The sequence below is a fragment of the Rhinoraja longicauda genome, chromosome 32, assembly GCF_053455715.1.
Source record: "Rhinoraja longicauda isolate Sanriku21f chromosome 32, sRhiLon1.1, whole genome shotgun sequence".
Lineage (NCBI taxonomy): Eukaryota > Metazoa > Chordata > Chondrichthyes > Rajiformes > Arhynchobatidae > Rhinoraja > Rhinoraja longicauda.
In genome coordinates, this window is record NC_135984.1 from 19,147,613 (window position 1) to 19,159,865 (window position 12,253).

General features: G+C 43.5%; 1 protein-coding gene across 1 annotated transcript in view; it reads right to left on the bottom strand.

Annotated features, from left to right (window-relative positions):
* LOC144608834 (opioid-binding protein/cell adhesion molecule-like) overlaps positions 1–10,808 on the bottom strand; it is a 1,854,101-nt gene extending 1,843,293 nt beyond the window's left edge. Inside the window, exon 1 of the mRNA XM_078427009.1 lies at positions 10,533–10,808. Coding sequence (XP_078283135.1) covers positions 10,533–10,593 — 61 coding nt within the window. The 5' untranslated portion in view covers positions 10,594–10,808. The remainder of the gene's footprint in view (positions 1–10,532) is intronic.
* Positions 10,809–12,253: the final 1,445 nt, after the last annotated feature.

A 12,253-nucleotide genomic window follows, 5' to 3' on the forward strand; every position in this document is an offset into this window, starting at 1 on the left:
TAATAATTTAACTTTTTTTTTTACCAATTACTTCGACTCTTCCTCTTCCCTACACCCCCCCCCCCCCCCCCCCCCCCTTGCTCATTTTTGATCCATCTCCCATGGAGAAATGTCAGCTCTATCTCGATCCTTCATGATTATATTTCCTATCTTCCAAACAAACCAAACCCAACTTTCCTGGAATATTCCATTCCTGGCAATAATCGTGTAAATCATCTCCACACCCTCTGTGGTGCAATCACAGTTAGATAGAGCTCTTATTGATAGTGGAGTCAGGGGGGGGTATGGGGAGAAGGCAGGAACGGGGTACTGATTGTGCATGACCAGCCATGTTCACGGTGAAGGGCGGTGCTGGCTCGAAGAGCCTACTCCTGCACCTATTGTCTATTATCACACAAGAAAGATGTGATAATAGACAATAGGTGCAGGAGTAGGCCATTCGGCCCTTCGAGCAAGTACCACCATTCACCGTGATTACAAGAAATAGGGTGATCAGGAATTGTTGCAATCCACAAGCCTTGGTCTTATGCAGTTCCAGCATAACCTTGAAACTGATATTCCCTGCTTTAGCTGGTGAATGGAAAAAATAGGCTATGGCTTGGAAACTACTTAATGGTCAGCATAGGTGAATGGCCCCAGTCTCAGAGTTAGATTCTTAGAGTCATACAGCATGGAAACAGGCCTTTTGCCCTACTCGTCCATGCTCAAGAAGCCCCAACTAAGCTAGGCCCATTTGCTCGCATTTGGCAAATATCCCTCCAAAACATTCCCATCCATGCACCTGTCCAAGTATCCTTTAAATGCTATGGTACCTGCCTCAACTACCTCCTCTGGCACCTCACTGCATATACTCAGTTGCCCCTCAGTTCCTATTAAACCTTTCCGTCTCACTTACACCTGCGACCTTTGATTCTTGATTTCGGTACAATGGGTATAAGGCCGTGCATTCACCCTATTAATGTCCCTCGTGATTTTTGGCGCTGTAAAATCACTTCTCAACCTCCTGCATTACAAGGAATAAACTCCTACACTGCCCGTCTCTCCCTACAGTTCAGGCCCTGTCTGGCAAAATCTGTCTGGTGTCCTGCAAAATCCTTATAAATCTTCCCTGCACCCTTTCCAACAATGACATCTCCCTATAGCGGGAGCTGACCAAAATTGAACACAATACTCCAAGTGCAGCCTCATCAACATCTTATCGAACTAACAAAACATCCCAACCTCTATCCTCTAATCAATACTCTGACTGATGAAGGCCAATGTACCAAAAGACTTCTTTAACACCTTATTCATCTGTGACATCACTTTCAGGGAATTAAGTACCCTTCCTCTTAAGTTCCTCTGCCTTACAACACTTCCCAAGGCCCCATCATTCACTACAAAGGTTCTTGTTTGACTTCTCAACATCCCCTGTATTAAAATCTATTAGCTATTCTACAGCCTACTTGGCTAGATAATCAAGATCACGCAGTATTTTTTGATAACCATCTTCACTGTCTATGACACCACCTACTTTAATATAATCTCCAAACTTACTAATCAGTCTTTGCACAATCTCATCAAAATCAACGTGCTATACATTAGCCATGTACTTTTGAAAACCACCTTACTGACTTGTCCAGCAACCTTTCAATATGCATCAATGCACACACCAAGGTCCCTCTGCCTCTCCACATTTCTCAAGACATCCCCATCCCACAGTACTTTCTCATTCATTGTCTTTTTACACCACCGCACTAAGCACATTACCTGATAGTGCATTGTATTCAATTGCGCATGCAGACACATCTGGCCAATTCACCAGTCAATCAACATCATCCAACAAAGATTTCCTCTTCACAATCACCACAGTTTTTGTATGATCTTCAAGTTTTATCACAGTTACATCCAAAATATTAATGTACATTAAATCTGGGCTCTGTAGATCTAAAACAAATGGTCTCTCAATTGCAATTGCAAAAACTCATCCATCAACTGTTCGCTTTGCACTCTGTTACTCAGTTGAATCCAACTTATTATTCAGTCTTCAATTCAATGAGGTTTAACTTTTTTTAAATATCATGACTGAAATGTTTACTGAAGTCTGTGTAGCTGCACCAAATTCATTGTCCTCATCAGCCTTTTAGTTACCTCCTCAAACAGTTCGGTTTTTAGGGGGAGACAAATGTTTTATTAAAAATCACTCCGAACCTCCATTTGATAAATAATATGTTAATAATATCCTCTTTCCCATAATCTATCCCTACCTTCTGATGTTCCCAAGCATCTTTGCTCAATGTTGATCCTTAACTTCTCAAACAAAGTTAACCCTTAACTTTAACTCTTCCATTGAAGAGTTATTGACCCAAAATTAATATTCCCACCACACCTGCTGTCTGACATGCCAAGTATTTTCAGCATTTGCTTTGCATTTTTAGCATTTCCATGCACATGAAGGCAGCAAGAGACATCTCTGATGGATGAAGTTCCAAGGTTTCTGCCATCAACACGTGCTGGTGGACTTGATAAGTTTGATAAGAAGGTGACATTTTCTTGCACAAAACAGGACTATAACACGCAAATGTAAATCAATGAACTTAATGAAAATCTTCCATGTACAACTGATTCTACAACGATAAAGTCTTCAATCGGGAGTATATATTGAAACAAAAATAATTGACTTTTTGTGTTAAGTACTTACTTTTGGGAGAAGGAACTCAAAAGAGAGATTTATTCAGTTAACTTTAGACTTTTTCTTTCATATAGACAATAGCCATTCAGCCCTTCGAGCCAGCACCGCCATTCAATGTGATCATGGCTGATCATTCTCAATCAGTACCCCGTTCCTGCCTTCTCCTCATACCCCCTGACTCCACTATCCTTAAGAGCTCTATCTAGCTCTCACTTGAAAGCTTTCAGAGAATTGGCCTCCACTGCCTTCTGAGGCAGAGAATTCCACAGATTCACAACTCTCTGACTGAAAAAGGTTTTCCTCATCTCCGTTCTAAATGGCCTACCCATTATTCTTAAAATGTGGCCCCTGGTTCTGGACTCCCCCAACATTGGGAACATGTTTCCTGCCTCTAACGTGTCCAACCCCTTAATAATCTTATAAGTTTCGATAAGATCCCCTCTCATCCTTCTAAATTCCAATGTATACAAGCCTAGTCGCTCCAGTCTTTCACCATATGAGAGTCTCGCCATTCCTGGAATTAACCTAGTAAACCTACGCTGCACGCCCTCAATAGCAAGACTATCCTTCCTCAAATTTGGAGACCAAAACTGCACACAGTACTCCAGGTGCGGTCTCAATACATCCTTTAATAATCTTGGTTCTGTTTTTTCAAAACTCAGTATAAAGTCTCTCAAATCTGTTATCGATATATATTTGCAAATCCACTAACCTAGTTCTCATTCACACAACACATGTTTCCATTTTTATTAACTTGGGAGGTCAGTTCTTCTGGGACCTTTGCCAACTCTTTGAATTGAACAAATTTTGCACCATGGTGAAAATGCAAAGCACACCAAAGCTCCCTCAGAATCTCAGATAATGTAGCATTTTAATGCTTACCCTATTGAAATCACACTGCTTTTGCACAAGATGAACCTTGTGCTTATAGAGAACTGCTTTCACAAGCTCGTACAAAATGAATCTTCTCACACTTTCTCAAATAAAGATTCAACAGCCTTTAATTTTGTTTTATGACAATTGAGATTCTGGTGATTATTATTTACAGTTCTCAAGGCTGTGGTGCACTAACTATGTGGTAATGAGTGAATAATACAGCTTCATCAGATTCCACTTTGAGAATCTTAAGTGGAACTCACGATACCATTAAGTGTTCTGCAGCCGCGGCTCACCGACAGTCTCTCTGTCTTTTTTTTTGTTTTTTGTCTATTGTCATCGTTTAATGTATGCTTTGTTCTATTTTTAACTCTGTTTATGTGGGGGGTGGTGGGGGGGTGGGGGGAAACATTTTTTTCTAATCTCCTCCTCAACGGAGATGCGACCTTTACCGTGTCGTATCTCCGTTCGCACTACGGCCTAACATCGTGGAGTCGGCGGCCTCCAGCTGGGATTGACCTTGAAGACTCCGGTCGCAGGGCCTGGACTTACCATCTCGGAGGCTTCGGCCGTGGGCCCTGCAGACCGCAACATCGGGAGCTCGCAGGTCCCTGGCTGGCGACTGGCTTTCAGGAGCTCCAGCCGTAGCAGCTTCGACCGCGACGGAGCGCGAGGTACGATCGACCCGCTGGCAGGCCCCTCATCGCCCTGCGTGGCCTGGCCGCGGCACTTTCCATCGCCCGGTGGGGGCTCAGGACCTTCATCGGCCTGCTCGGCTCGGCCCTCGGACTTTCCATCGCCTGGTGGGGGCTTCAAAAGTTGGGAGCCTCGATCGCCTCGTGGCGCCACGGGAGAAGAATGAGGAGGAGATAATGACTTTTCTTTGCCTTCCATCACAGTGAGGGTGTGCCTGGAGCAATCACTGTGATGGCTGTTTGTGTTAAAATTGTATCTGTGTGTCCTGTGCTTTTTGTTGTCTACTGCCGGACCCTGACGTGAGAGGACGCTGGCGCTGTTTGTTCGCCGCTTCTCCGTCAGGATAGTTTGTCTGTTTGCTTTTAATGTTATGACTGTTTTTGTAAAGCGCTTTGAGCACCTGGTAAAGCGCTATATAAAATAAATGCTTATTATTATTATTATTATTATTATGCTGGATGTGCATATGATAGAACCTCAAAATTCACACCATCATGGTCTGTGACACAATGAAAACTGATGGGACAGTTATGCCCGCTCTGCTCCTGCGATTTTCCCACATGGATAAATAGCTCTTAAAATATCTCCCTATTCTTTAATCACAATGTTGACGTATGAACAGTTATAATCCCTGGAACATGAAAAAGTTATAATACACAATGTTTCCAAAAGGTTTTGGGGTACAAATCTGCCTGAGAACAAATCAGACGATATTAAATAAGTTGATTCCCAAGAATATGATTTTTTTTTAAATGTTACTCTAATCTTATAATTTCAAGTTTGGTTTCAAAAATATTTTATTCTCTCCAGCCACAATTGGGTCAATGTTACCATATTTATGCATCTTAGTAATCAAAGCTATCAGAATGCAATTTTCATAATATATGATTACCAGTTAGAGGGAAATTAAACAAGGGTATGTATTTTACATTTTTGCAACATTTTACTCCTGGGTTATTTTCCTTCATTAGATAAGTACACATCCCAACTATCAAGTGAATAATTATCTTTAATGGTAGTTTATACTAAAATGAGTTATCATCCATTTTGTACAAGATAACTGCTGAAAAATGTTGTAATGTTCTCAATAAATCTTGTCCCACCATCTTGCTTTAGAAATGGGAGGCTCCTGGGAACTAAACCTCCAGAAAACATGGCTGGCAAAATCCAAACCACAAGCTGATTGAAATCATTACATTATTACACCTACTTATCACTAAATGGGAATTCTTCCTTCAAGGGCGATATCAACAACTTTTAAAAACTTTGCTAGATATTTAAGATAACCCAAAAGCGTCCACAAATCAGAACACTGAGTAAATGGCTTAAAACTCAAAACAGCTTTGTAATCTGTCACATCGATTTATAGTGTTCATCATTTTGGAAACTTATAATCTTTAAAAGAAATCTCCATTGTATTTGCAGCAGTGCTGTGAAAGTATAACCATTTAAAGATCTAAAAACTGCAAGTTCACAAGTGCCAGAGGCATTCACTGTTGAGATGTGCTTGAATATTTTTTTGCTAATGTTCAAAATAATTATCTTTATTTTAATCAGCTACAGACAGAAATTCCACCTTTTGTACCTCAATATGTGATCAATTATCCAGTGCCACTGCACACATTAAATCTTTTGAAAAAAAAGTGTCAATGTTGGGTAATGTTGGGCAAGTTGCACAAGCAACAAGGTTATATTGGAATCATTTCCCTTGAATCATCCAGTTTGGAAACTATACTTGTTTAATGAATCATGACTCCCTGAAGTATTGTCTGTTGACTAATTTTAACATTTAATTTTTTTTAAAGCTGGTAACTAAATTAGACTTAGCATAGATTATTCTTATTGGAAGATCTAATTGGTTCAATAAGTGGTCATCAGATAATCCAATTGACACAGCTGCTTCCAACCAAAACACAATTGTTTCAATCTATCAGTTTATGCAGCAAGTTCTCAGACTTGCTCCAGATTGCCAACAAACAGATGAGTATAATGAGAGAAAATGTAAGAGTCACATTTTGTTGTATTCTTTAGTCATTGGTAGGGGAGCATTAAATGGCTTGGCATGAACCCAAATACCATTAACCCATTGGAGGATGAATCACAGTGAAGACTGGGAGAAGGGAGAATTAAAACTGGTTGTCTTGAATTTCACCATGTCATTCCAATGTATATTGCAGATGAAAAGCCAAATGGCCAATCTGATTTTATTTCCTAATAATTGAAACCCATTATGAACCTGTTCTTTAAAATACACATGTATGATGTCAATGGGATCAATTTGTGATTGGACTTGGGTTCCGGAGCACCAGATGGATTACTCTGGATTTCACAGCAAACCCTTTGACTCCTTGACCCGGGCCCTCCCCTGATCCTGCAGCACCTACCCTTTTCCTTTTCAACCAGTTGGAATGGACTGCTCCCTTGCATCCTCTGCTGGCCAGATTTCCATTCTTGATAAGCTAGATTCTGGAGGAAGTCCAAGAAATATGTTTTTGTGCAGTGAGAATCACCCATTAAACTTGGCTTGGACACCATTCCATAATGCAATGGGCTCCAAAATTTCTACACACAACTTCCCCATTGCTGCAGTAAAATGAAAGCTGGTGGCATAAATTACTGTGATGCAGAGTTGTCCCAGCATTATGCCAAAAAAGACACATTTTTGAATCCCTAATGAAGAACCACTAATAACATTAGCATGATCTAATTAACCAAATAAAAGAGCTTGGTTAAAAATATATATATTCTGTGTCATTTTCGTGCTCCATGTTCAATATTGTCCATCCATTTACCAAGTTCCATGGGTGTTAACAGTGAAGACAAAATGGTAAATGGTCTCTACCTGCACAGGTGGATTGAAAATATGGTTCTTACCCACCCTCGAAACTCCTCAAATTCCCCTTCAATTCAGTTATGTTCCATTGTATACAATATCTATTCCTGAATACATTTTGAAGTTTGAAATATTACAACTCTCAGCAATTAGCAACATGCTTGCAATTGGAATATTTCAAACATCCCCCCAAAAAATTACTTATAACTGTTGAAGATAAATATTCAAAGTATGTATTCACATTTTACAGGAAGGGAATTTTGCATATTCATTTTCATACCATTCAGTTTGCACTCAGTTCAAAATATTTTGGCCTACTTGCTGCATTATCATAAGAGAACAGTATTTCAGAGTCCACAAACTTCATATGAGACGTTTCAGCAACAGTCTTAATTGCAGTTAGATGCAGACATAAAACTGGTTTGTGGCAGCATTTGATACAATTTCCTGACGGTAGCCAGAACAAAATTGACTTTCTGACATCTGTGAACCTAATTATTTCAAATCTGGAAGCATCCAAGATTCCTACTGACTGAACTCATGGATGTTCTGACACTACAGCGGAGAGTCGAATACATGATGGCTCTTAAATAATTTCTGTAGCTAAATACCATGCTTCGCTTGACACGGCTGCAACTCCACCAATTACAGCGAAGCAGATTGAACGGCCGGGAGAAAAGAGGGGACGATGGTGTAGAGACTGACATGTACTAGTTGTAGAAGCTGGAAAGGGAATGTGCCATTCAAAATTAAAAAATAAAATAAAATATATATATATACATATACATATATGTATATATATATCCTTCCAAAAAGAAGAGATACCTGCAGAAAATAGGCGGACGATACCACTTAAGAATAAACCAATGATTTATCAACAAAAATCGAATCAGCAAGTGAGGGGCAGAGGAGGGAAGATACAACCGATCTCTTAAACTCTCAAATCGTGAGAAATACTGCAATCAACGCAAAGTTAATGGTAGCTATCACACACGGAGAGAGAGAGGGACATTGCTGTTCCAAGCAGCTATGTGGACAAAGTTCTGCTGCCATCTGGAAGGAGATCGCGGTTTTGGAATGGGGGCAGTATATTTGCCAGCCAGCGATGGTTTCAGTCCGGCAGCTGGAGGGATGTGTGAACCAGAGATAATCCAGCAACGGTTGGAAAGGCAGTGGGTCAGAGTCGGAGAACAAGGGGACTGGGTATTTTTACACACACACGCACACACGCACACACACACACCAAAAAAAGCACCAACACTTTGATTATGTAACCAGGATCCCGCGGCAGGGGAGGAAAACGTGTCCGTTGAATACAGAGCGGGGGGCGACACAGGAGGCGGTGCTGAAAGAAAAGCTCCTTTGGCTGCGGCAGAGATACACACACAAGACCAACTCAGTCCCAATTAATACCGAGCCCAAACATCTCAGCCTCTTCCAGGCGGTTCCCCTGATCGTTTAAGCTACTCGTCTGCACCAGTTCATTATCAAACAAAACCTCCATCCACAAGGATACATTACAACTGGCTGTCAATGGTCTGTCTGAACAGCAAGGGGCAGCGCACGGTTAATATATCCTCCCCTCGACCGATGGCCACACGGAGTCTCCACTCTAAACCCCGGGGTTCTCGGGTAGCTTCTCTTTTAACCACTGCACTGCAATCAAGACCTTCACCTTTAAGTTGCCTCTCAAGTGGCAACGCGTGCGACAGCGCGGAAACGCAAGTTAATGATAACATACGGTCAATCCGTGGCGAGAATTTGAACGCTTCAACTTGAAGGGAAAGGGGGGGGGGTGGCTGAAGGAGGGGGGGGGTGGCTGAAGGAGGGGGGGGGTTGGCTGAAGGAGGGGGGGGTTGGCTGAAGGAGGGGGGTTGGCTGAAGGAGGGGGGGGCTGAAGGAGGGGGGGTTGGCTGAAGGAGGGGGGGGTTGGCTGAAGGAGGGGGGGGTGGGATTGGCTGAAGGGGGGGGTTGGCTGAAGGAGGGGGGTTGGCTGAAGGAGGGGGGGCTGAAGGGGGGTGGCTGAAGGGGGGGTGGGAATTGGCTGAAGGAGGGGGGGTTGGCAGAAAGAGGGGGGTTGGCTAAAGGAGGGGGGTAGGCTGAAAGGGGGGGTTTGGCTGAAGGAGGGGGGTTGGCTGAAGGAGGGGGGGTTGGCTGAAGGAGGGGGGGTTGGCAGAAGGAGGGGGGGTTGGCAGAAGGAGGGGGGGTTGGCAGAAGGAGGGGGGGTTGGCAGAAGGAGGGGGGGTTGGCAGAAGGAGGGGGGGTTGGCTGAAGGGGCTCTCCAGAGTACCCGCGGTCCATGGTTTTAACGGGAGGCAAACGAGAGAGGGCAGCTAGCTATCCCTTTAAATGTTGCACAGCGGTGAAAGTTAGCCCGGCGTCTCCGCTTAATGTTTAAAAATAAAAGGACATCATTCCTGGCAAGTTAACAGCGGTCGCGGAAACACTCCAACCTCGAACGTCAGGAATATATTCCCCCTAAAACTTTTCTGAAAGACATTCACCGGCTCCGCGTTTGGTGACAGAACGGACGCTTTTATTGTAGTTTCTGGAAATGGATGTCAAGCTTCTTAAAACCCAGAGGGGAGGGTGAGAGAGAGAGAGAGAGAGAGAGAGAGAGAGAGAGAGAGAGAGAGAGAGAGAGAGAGAGAGAGAGAGAGAGAGAGAGAGAGAGAGAGAGAGAGAGAGAGAGAGAGAGAGAGAGAGGGAAGGGGGAGAGAGAGGGAAGGGGAGAGAGAGAGAGAAGGGGAGAGCGAGAGAGAGAGAGGAAGGGGAGAGAGAGGGAGAAGGGGAGAGAGAGGGAGAAGGGGAGAGAGATGGAGAAGGGGAGAGAGAGGGAGAAAGAGAGAGAGAAGGGGAGAGAGAGAGGGGGAGAGATTGAGAGAGAGGGAGAGATTGAGAGAGAGGGAGAGATTGAGAGAGAGGGAGAGATTGAGAGAGAGGGAGAGAGACCGAGAGACCAAACGCTGCGCCTTTCACCACTGTTCTTACCGCCCCGCAAAAAAAAACCATCCTCACTTAAGTCAATATCATTGAGCCTGCATCAACACGGAGCGGACATTAATGACATTCAACACTGCACAGATGTATCGCTATGCAGATTGCAAACCCCTCGCTACTTCATTTTTTAACATTTTAAAAATATACACATTTTTAAACAACGTTGGCCCTCTTTGCCATTTTTTTCCCTTCTCACAAACAGGCTGTGTTGCCTGAATGTGACAGTAACTAACGGGGCTTGTCCGACTGCGAGACGACAAAGTCAGACTCAAAAATAAGGGCAATGCAACTGGGCAAAGCAATGCAATATTTAAAAAACCAGGACAAGTGTCTGAAACGTTCAATTAAACCACCGGGCTCCCCCAGGAGCCAAAGCAAAAGTTTATAACTCGACGGTACATCCCTTTACACCATCCAACAAGGGAGCCAGCAGTTATTGAGCATCAGTGTCGGTACCTTGAGAAATCAGGAGAAGAGCCATTCCAACCAGGACGATGCCACAGACTGAGATGTGCATTTTTTCCCCCTCCTTTCTTGCTCTGATCTTGATGTGTTGTTGGTGTTCCAGTTCCTTTTGCTTGTGCGGTGATCTGGGTCTGACACAAAACAAAATCCAGCAGCCGGGCGGGCAAAGTGGAGGACGAGAGAGAGAGGGAGTGAGAGAGGGAGGAATCAGCGACACACACACACACAGTTCACAATCCTGCTCAGGCAGGCGGGCATGTGGATGCGCGTCCCCGCGGCTCCGGCGCGCCCCCGCTTCCCTCAGCCATTGGCTTATTCCGCGATGGCTGGACCAACTCTGCAGTGGTCAACGTTTAAAGACAAGCTTCCTCGCAGTCCCGTCCGCACACGCCTGAACGTTGGAGGGGGCCACTGGTGCAAATTGAATGCACAAGGGAGGGAGCACGATTAAGCATCAGGCATCCCCCCCCCCTTGGGACACAAGAGGAGGATTTGATCGAATATAAAAGTTTCTGCACCATCATAGTCAGTCTAAATTAGTCATAGCATCAAAAGAGATCATTTGGCCCATTAGCACTCTCTGCTAATCCTATTTCACAGCAATCAGACAGGTGCATGGGACAGTATAAGAAGATAACTGCAGATGCTGGTACCCAAATCGAAGGTATTTATTCACAAAATCCTGGAGTAACTCAGCAGGTCAGGCAGCATCTCGGGAGAGAAGGAATGGGTGACGTTTCGGGTCGAGACCCTTCTTCAGGACAGGTTTAGAGAGATATGGGCCAAACGCAGGCAGGTGGGACTCGTGTAGATGGGACATGTTGGGCCGAAGTCAAGTTTATTTGTCACGTACACATACAAGATGTGCAGTGAAATGAAAGGTCACCCACAGTCCAGCAATAGAGCCTGTTTCCAAGTTGTATGACTAATTGCACAGTATCATTCCATGCCTTTTGATTAGTAAGGGTATCAGGGTTTAGGGGAGAAGGCAGGAGAGTGGGGTTGAGAGGGAAAGATAAATCAGCCACGATTGAATGGCCGAATGGCCTAATTCTGCTCCTAAAACGTATGAATTTCTGAACTTGGTGATTCAAATGTACGTAGAGAAAGGTAGTCTTCACCCATCTCTGATGCAGTCAGTGTATTGTCCAAAATTAGCTGGTGGATAACGATTTCAGAGTTAACAAGATTACACAGAGTTTGGTGAGGAACACAAACTCAGTGTAGGACCAATGAGTGAGGAGTTACACCAACATTGGTGGTGACACATGGGATTATTTAATATTTTTCATTTACTGCAGAGCTTTATAGTTTTCTACAGCTTTTTGAGGTTTCTGATATTAAGGAAATCAAGGCAATGAGGGGAATATTGGGTGAGCAAAGTGAAGTGGCAATGGGATAGAAGATCAGTTAAAATCTTATTGGAGAGCAGAGCAGGCACAAGAGAGAATTATTCCTACCTCCACATTTTATGATGTGTGTAACAGTTCACCAAAAACAGACGTCACAGCAAAATGAAGATTCAACTATAAAGACTCTGTGTCTATAGATGTAGACTTTTCTGGATATTTGTTTTAACTAATCAAATGTGGGGAAAATGTTCTTCAGGTACAATGACTGGGATCCAAGCAAATCAACTTTTGAGAAGTAAATGTATGCTTTGGATAAGGTTTGAACAAATCAGTAATTTAGAGAATACACAGGGCAGAGCT